General features: G+C 43.9%; 2 protein-coding genes across 5 annotated transcripts in view; both read right to left on the bottom strand.

Annotated features, from left to right (window-relative positions):
- The window catches only part of LOC101985493 (radial spoke head 10 homolog B), a 47,254-nt gene extending 41,237 nt beyond the window's left edge, over nucleotides 1-6,017 (bottom strand). Inside the window, exons 1-3 of the mRNA XM_013354064.2 lie at nucleotides 4,679-6,017; nucleotides 1,971-2,103; nucleotides 1,061-1,405 (exon numbers count right to left, since the gene is read on the bottom strand). Coding sequence (XP_013209518.1) covers nucleotides 1,061-1,308 — 248 coding nt within the window. The 5' untranslated portion in view covers nucleotides 1,309-1,405; nucleotides 1,971-2,103; nucleotides 4,679-6,017. The remainder of the gene's footprint in view (nucleotides 1-1,060; nucleotides 1,406-1,970; nucleotides 2,104-4,678) is intronic.
- An 812-nt stretch (nucleotides 6,018-6,829) lies between these two features.
- The window catches only part of Pms2 (PMS1 homolog 2, mismatch repair system component), a 24,939-nt gene continuing 24,021 nt past the window's right edge, over nucleotides 6,830-7,747 (bottom strand). For 2 of the 4 annotated variants that reach the window (XM_005368034.3, XM_026789750.1), the window contains one exon: nucleotides 6,830-7,546. In XM_005368034.3, coding sequence (XP_005368091.1) covers nucleotides 7,403-7,546 — 144 coding nt within the window. In that variant the 3' untranslated portion in view covers nucleotides 6,830-7,402. The remainder of the gene's footprint in view (nucleotides 7,547-7,747) is intronic. The other 2 variants (XM_026789748.1, XM_026789749.1) reach the window with 1 other exon arrangement.

Raw genomic sequence — 7,747 nt, 5'->3', positions numbered from 1 at the left:
CCTGTCCTGGAACTACCCTTGTAGACCAGGCTGGTCTCGAACTCACAGAGATCCGCCTGCCTCTGCCTCCCGAGTGCTGGAATTAAAGGTGTGCGCCACCACCACCCGGCTATCAGCTCTTTATTAAACCAAGCAGAAGGTGCCTTGGCAAAGATACATATTCACAGTATACAAAAAGATTTTTCTACATTTTACCATGATAAAAACATTCTTGAAGGACTGGAGTGATGGTTCAGTGGTTGCTCTTGCAGAGAACCTGGGTTGGATTCCCAGGTGGTGGCTCACAACCACCTGTAACTCCAGTTCTAGGGGATCTGACACTCTCTTCTGGCTTCTGTGGGCACTGCACACATGTGCACAGACAGACATGCAAGCAAACACTCATATACATAAAGATTAGAAAGAAATACATCTTTAAGAACTGTTTTTAAAAGGTTTTTAGGGAGCTGGGAAAATGACTCAGTTGATAAAATACCTGACACATAAACCTAAGGACCCGAATTCAGATCCCCTGTGTCCACTTCGAGTCAGGTGCAGCAGCACACATCAGTCAGTAAACACACACCATGAAAATATAATGACCGAGTTCAGAGACCAACACCCATATTACAAAAATTTAAAAAAAGAAAGAAAGGAAAGAAAAGCTAGGCATTGTGGTACACCTTTGTAATTCCAGCATCCCAGTGCTGGGGAGACAGAGACAAGGATCTCTGGGGCTTGCTGGCCAGACCATCCAACCAAATCAGTGAGTTCCACACTCACACACAAAAGTGTTTTTGGAGGTAGAGAATTGCAGGATCATAAAACTGTATGTGCCAGGTGGTGGTGATGATAGAGGTGCAGGCCTTTAACCCCAGCACTCAGGAGGCAGAGGCAGGCGAATCTCTGAGTTCGAAGCCAGTCTGGACTACAGAGTGAGTTCCAGGATGACCAGGGCTACACAGAGAAACTATGTCTCAAACAGACAAAACCACCACCACCAACACCAACAACAATAAAACACACTTCCATGTGACATTTGGCTTACAGAGACTGGCCCTGTCAGCCCCAAGAAAGTTACCTTTCCACAATGAGTTTGGTCAGGATGGGCTCTTCATACTGGGTTTCATCTTCATTCTGATACATATTTGCAGAGTCTCTTTTGGGTGCCAACTGCTTGAGTGGCATTTCCAATACTGGGAGGGCACCAGCCGGTATTTCCTGCTTCCCAGCGCCATCTTTGAAAGCCTCTGGGTTTTCCGAATTGGAGGACGGAGAGCGGGCCGACTTATCACCTTTCTTGTCTGCTTTTTTCTTTTCTTTCACCATGGCCTTTGGAAGAGGTAGAGTTTACCTTAGATACAGAGTTAGCCAACGATTCCTTTGGTAGGCTGAAGTGTTGTTTCAAAGCATGGATGGGTTTTACCTGAAAAATTATGTCTATAAATATTTGGTTGTTTTAATCATAAAAAATTATTATCATTCCACTAAAGCCTGAGTAACAACAAATATCACTCATTTATGTAAACAATTCAATTTCAATGTTGCATGACTGTTTAAACATGTTTACTATTAGAACCATTATAAAACATTATTTATTCCATTTACAATTTTATTGCATTTATTTATCTGTTAACTTTGTGTATATCGGTATGTGTGGGGGTACCTGTGTGCCATGGCACGTGTGTGGAAGATAAACCACAGTTTTCTGCAGGTGCTTCTCTCCCGTCATAATGAGTGTCCTGGGGATCAAACTCAGCTTGTCTGGTCTTGGCAGCAAGCACCTTTAACCACTGAGCCACTTTTGCCAGCCAATGTAACATTGTCTTTTCAGACAGTGCTGTAGTTAGGAATGGTAATCCTCAGTAGGTAAAGCAGGTAGGCCTGAGTTCAGATCACCATCGCCCATGTACAAAGCTAATTCAATGGCATGCATCTGTAACGCCAGCAGTGGGGAGGTGGAGACAGGAGGATTTCTACCACTCACTCACAGTTTAGATCACACAGGAGCTCCAGGTTCAGCAGCGGACCTTGTCCAAGAAAATAAGGTTGGCGTGGGAGAGAGGACTCTGTAGGCAAAGGTTCTTGCTACAAGCCTGACAACCTGGGCTCAATCTTTTGAACCTGCATGGAGGAAGGAGAGCACTGACTCCTGCAAGTTGACCTCTGACCTCCACCAGTGAGCCATGGCAGTTGCACACACACACACACACACACACACATACACACACACATCATACACAATAAAAATAATAAATAACACATACATCACACAGAATAATAATTTAAAAATAAAATACAAATGAAACCATCATGTCCATAAGAACAAAAGGCTATTGCATGTTAGCAATGTTGTATCCTGAAGCAAACTGCTTTCTGCCTCAGATATCAAACAGAAATAGTATCTTATGTCAAGATTCGGGTGGCAGAAAAAAATCCAGAAGTATGCAGTGCAGATCAATAGATACAGAGTGACTTCATGCTTTTGAATGTGAAATCAATGACTGCGTAGGCTCTAGAGCACAATGGCAACTTCCTGTTGTACATGTGGTGCATACATGTTTGTGTTGAGGGTATGTTCATGTGGAGAGCTGAGCTCAGCACTAGGTCTTCCTTTGTCTCGTTGTGTCTTATTTTTTTGAGTCAGAGTTTCTCACTGAACTTTGAGGCCACCAGTCAGGTAAAGCTAGCTAGTCAGGGAGCCCCAGGGAGCCTCCTGTGCTTGCTTCTCAAGTACTAGGATTATAGGTGCATGTCACATTAAAAATATTTTTGTTTGTTTGTTTTTTGTTTTGTTTTGTTTTTTTGAGACAGGGTTTCTCTGTGGCTTTGGAGCTTGTCCTGGCACTAGCTCTTGTAGACCAGGCTGGTCTCGAACTCACAGAGATCCGTCTGCCTCTGCCTCCTGAGTGCTGGGATTAAAGGCGTGCACCACCACCGCCTGGCTTAAAAATATTTTTGAACATTTCATTATTTCTGTGTTTATGGGTGTTTTGTCTGCATGTATGTCTGGGAAACGCATGCATGCAGTACCAACATTTTACTATTTTTGTGTTTATGGGTGTTTTGCCTGCATGTATGTCTGGACAACAAATGCATGCAGTACCTAGGAAGACCAGAAGAGGCATCAGATCCTTCTGAATTGGAGTTAAAGACAGTTGTGGGCTGCCATTTGGATGTTGGGAATTGAACTCTGGTCATGAAAATCTGACAACAGGAAAAGGTTTCTGAATGTACTACCAAAAATTAATTCAAAATCAAATGCATAATGAATCCAACATATTTCTGGCATAATTCTCCTGGGTTGTATCAGATAACTCCACTGTCTTGGTTCTTTGCCCTTTAAGGTTTCTTGGTTTGTTTTTAAAATTATGTGTATTTATGTGTGTGTGTGTGGGGGATGTGCATGTGAGCACAGGTGCCCTCAGAAGAGGATCCTCAGAATCTGGAGATAGAGGTGGCTATGAGCCACTTGACACGTGTGTTGGGAACTGAACTCGGGAACCTTTGCTCCAGCTCCATCTTGGTTCTTAACACTCAACCTGTACACTTTGTACCATGTATGCCATCATGCCATGCAATGCTACTTGAAACACCTCAGCTCAGATATGACTATTACATTATATGAATTGTAGGGTTTTCACTGTACAGTTTCCTACTTTTATAAAACTATGATTTAATTACAGAAAAAGGCAATATTTTCCTATTGTCATTCCTCAGTGTATATATCTTTGTATGAATTGTGTTAGAATGTTTACAATTTTTAATTTTGTGTGTGCATGAAAGTCATCATGATCACGTAGCAGGCACTTAACTGCTGAGCCAGCTCTAAAGCCCAAGACCTAATTTTATATGGATATAAACAAGCAGGCTAGCAAGATGACTTCACAGGAAAAGGCATTTGCCCACAAGCCCGAAGACCCGAGTTCAACTCCCCGAATCCACAGGATGAAAGAGAATTGATTTCTGCAAGCTGTCTTCTGACCTCCATAAATAAAATGGGAAAAACTGAAGCACTAAGAGCATTTGCTGCTCTTGTAGAGGATCTGAGTTCAAGCCCCAGCATTTATGTTGGATGGCTCACAGCCACTTGTAACTTCAACTCTAGGGCATCCAACACTGCCTTTGGCCTCCATGAGTATATGTATATATTCACACATAAATAAATCTTAAAAACACAAAATTGCTTTATTTAACAAATGGTAATTTAACTGTATCCCAAAATTGTTTTGAAATAAAGTATTATTTACAATCAGTAAATATTTGTTGTGCACACCTATTTTATATACTAAAACGTGAGTCATGCAAAATATTTCTTGGGCAGAAAGGGGTGGAGTGGCAAAAGTGCAAGTAGCCCTGCTGTAAAGATTCATGGCTGGGTGGCGTTCATCCTCACGGGGGTCAGAGGGGAGAGGGTGAGCTGCAGTGCTGAGAGCAAAGCTCCAAAGCCACGATTTTCACTCCACTCTGATACTGATTTCATTCATTGTGCACTACTATGTTAGCCAAGCAAGACATAAAGAAATCCTGGGGAGCAAAGAAGTCTGGTTCACCTGGGGGTGGACAGAGTGGCACTCCATGCCTCTTCCCACCTCAGAGTTTCTTTTTCCAACACCGCGGTCCCCCATCTTGCCCAAGCACCCGATGCCTATCAGCTGCCCTCCACCTCCACTCTCAACTTGAACAGGCAATTACTTACCTTTGTTTTTTTTGGTCCTCTACTAGTGAAATTCAAACTACAGCTAAAACTAACTTGCTTCTTATAGTGATATCCCGACCCCTATTCTTACAAAAATCGCCGTATTATTGCACAAGTAAACTGCAAACCGGCTTTTTCTCTGGGCTTGGCTCCCAGCACCACTCCACTCAGCTGCAGGATCCCCTGCATCTCATCAATCAAGCACCGGCTCAAGTCTTGGAAGACTAAGGAAGGAACTCGTCCAAGACTTTAAGTTGTTGCTGCACACACAGGACTACCTTAGGGTGCTCACCCACTTGTTCTGGTCAGGCCTGCAGATTGAAGGAAAACCTTGCGTCCTGAGAGCTAGGTGGTTTCCAAGCAACTGCCATAAGCACCGCCTCCTGAGGTCTTAAAGGGGCCGCGACACAAATACAAAGCTGTAGAGCAGTTTTACCATGCTTAGTCTCAAGAGGAACTGGGCACTTGAGCTGGATATACTTGGCCTGGATTTCTCCACTTCTAACTGCAAAGCGTGTGACCCCTTTCAACAGGTTTCCTCATAATAAAACAGAATAATGCAGGCGTTTGTTTTCCACCATTGCCTTAACTCAAACAATGGTTTGAAGTCACACAATCTTAACAGCTGTAAGTTGCAGGTCTGGCTTGGAGGCCTCCAGGGAGTCTGCATACTTGTGCTCCACATTGAAGAACTTATGTGACAGAGCCTACCATACCGCAGAAGACAATCTCCCCATCACTAGGATCTGTAATCCCTTCTGGAGTCCCCCTTGTCCTGTATGAGGTGAAGCACAGGTTCTGGTGACTGGAAACAGACATTGTTGAGGGCCATTACTGTACCTCCTACAACTCCCAACTTGCACTGGTCCAAACATGAAATGAGACCTTGCAGACCTGCAGCAGCAGTCTGTTTGGAGACGTAGCCCTGGCTGGCCTGGAACCATGTATCAGCTCAGGCTGACCTTAAACTTAGAGATCAGCCTGCCTCTGCTTTGCTCCCTTGCCCAGCAACTGAAGGTGAAGAGCTGTGCCTCCACCACCTCACTGCACCTGAGCCAAGGCAAACCTCTTTTCCAGGATGCCCACACCTGTCATCACAGTGCTCTAACTACCAGCTAGGCTCTAACGAGGCGTTTTTATTTTTATTTTTAGCACAGCCCAAGTGGCCGAGATTCTATGGAAACAAAAACCCCATAGGAAACCAAATTATAGCACTGAGCTATAGAAACTCAAATGTTTTTATTTCACTCCCTGCCCCAGCCTCTACTTTCCACTCTCCTTGCACTAAGAAACATTTAAAAATAGTGATCCCAGTAAGGGTGATGGTGCATGTCTTTAATCCCAGAACTCAAGAGGCAGAGGCAGGAGAATCTCTGTAAGTTCAAGGCTAGCCTGTTCTATATAGCAAGGTCCAGGTCAGCCAGGGCTCATTCCTTCCTATTCCCACCCTACAAAAGTGACCCCAGTACTATTCAGTATTCTTTCCAACCAGGTAAAGAATCCACCCCCCCCCCACTTTTCTTCATTTAATATGAGTCAGGATTGAGAACTACTAATTTTAAAAGACCATAATTTTTTATTTGGGTGTGTGACGCACACGTAATCCTAGCACTTCGGAGGTCGAGGCAAGATCAGTTTAAGGGCAGCCTTGGCTACAAAACAAGTTTAAGACAAGTCTGAGTTTCATAAAACTGTCTCAAAACACAGGGGGTAGGAGTGGGAGAGAACAAGAAAGTAAACAACATGAATTCAACTGTCAGTGAGGGCTGAAAGCTGCAGACTATAATACCCCCAGTCAGGGGAAAGATTGCCAACTTCCAAAGGGCTCTCTGTTGTGGAGTATTATATTACATTTGTTTATACTGTGGAGCATTTGCTTTAATGATGCAAAGATGTGCTGTATTCTTTTATGTTACGTTTGTTTAACTCTGTGAAGCTGTGATTCTTTGTCTAAAATACCTGATGGGCTAATGAAGCACTGAACAGCCAAGAGCGAGGCAGGAGAAAGGATAGGTGGGGCTGGCAGGCAAAGAGAATAAGTAGGAGAAATCTGGGAGGAGAGGAAGAAGGAGCAAGATAGAACAAGGAGAGGAGGACATCAGGGTCCAGCCACCCAGCCAGCCACAGAGTTAATAGTGAAAGTAAGATATACAGAAGAAAAGGAAAAAGCCCAGAGGCAAAAGGTAGTTGGGGATAATTTAAGAAAAGCTGGCAAGAAACAAACCAACCTAAATCCGGGCTTTTATAAATAACAATAAGACAACGTGTGTGATTTATTTGGGAGCTGGGTGACGGCCTCCCCAAAAGAATAAAACAACCAACAACATTTTGGCATTCCAACGTAGGGCTAGAATAAAAAAAAATTAACAACAGCTCTCCTTGTTTTTCTAAGGCATATCTTTGCACACCACTTCCAAACACACACATACCACACACATACACCACACACATACACATACACCACATGCATACTTAAATTTCAAGGCAATAACAGTAGACATGATGAAAAGGCTTCATTTTCTTTTCTCTTTGGAATGGAGTCTGATTAATGTAGCTCAGGGTGGTCTCAAACTCCTGGCCTCAAGTGAGCCTCCCACTTGGGTCTCCCAAGTAGCTGGGCTAGCGGCACACATGCCACTATGCCTGGCTTAACACTGTTTTCAAGTGGATCTGAAGCATTAAAATAGCAGAGAATAATCTGCAGTAAACTCTACCCTACAAGCATCAGTTCTGGGAAATGATGTCCAGATTTGCAATGTGCCTCATGGTTGGCCTTCCATGGGGACAGTTCCAGGGGTGGTCCATCTCACCCATGTGAGTGATGAGCTTCTTCATCTCGCTTATGTTGAGAGCGGTTCCAATCATTACCTGAGTACGAGACAACAGTGGAGTTTAACTAGACTTTGTCACAACAGTCTTCAGAAGCACAGCGCTAGGATGAAACCAGACAAGATCACAGCTTAAAACATTTCCTGGCCGGGCGATGGTGGCGCACGCCTTTAATCCCAGCACTCGGGAGGCAGAGGCAGGCGGATCTCTGTGAGTTCGAGACCAGCCTGCTCTACAGAG

This window comes from Microtus ochrogaster, unplaced genomic scaffold (assembly GCF_000317375.1).
Source record: "Microtus ochrogaster isolate Prairie Vole_2 unplaced genomic scaffold, MicOch1.0 UNK27, whole genome shotgun sequence".
NCBI lineage: Eukaryota > Metazoa > Chordata > Mammalia > Rodentia > Cricetidae > Microtus > Microtus ochrogaster.
The sequence above is the reverse complement of the archived record's forward strand: the minus strand, read 5'-3'. Positions and strand labels throughout refer to the sequence as shown.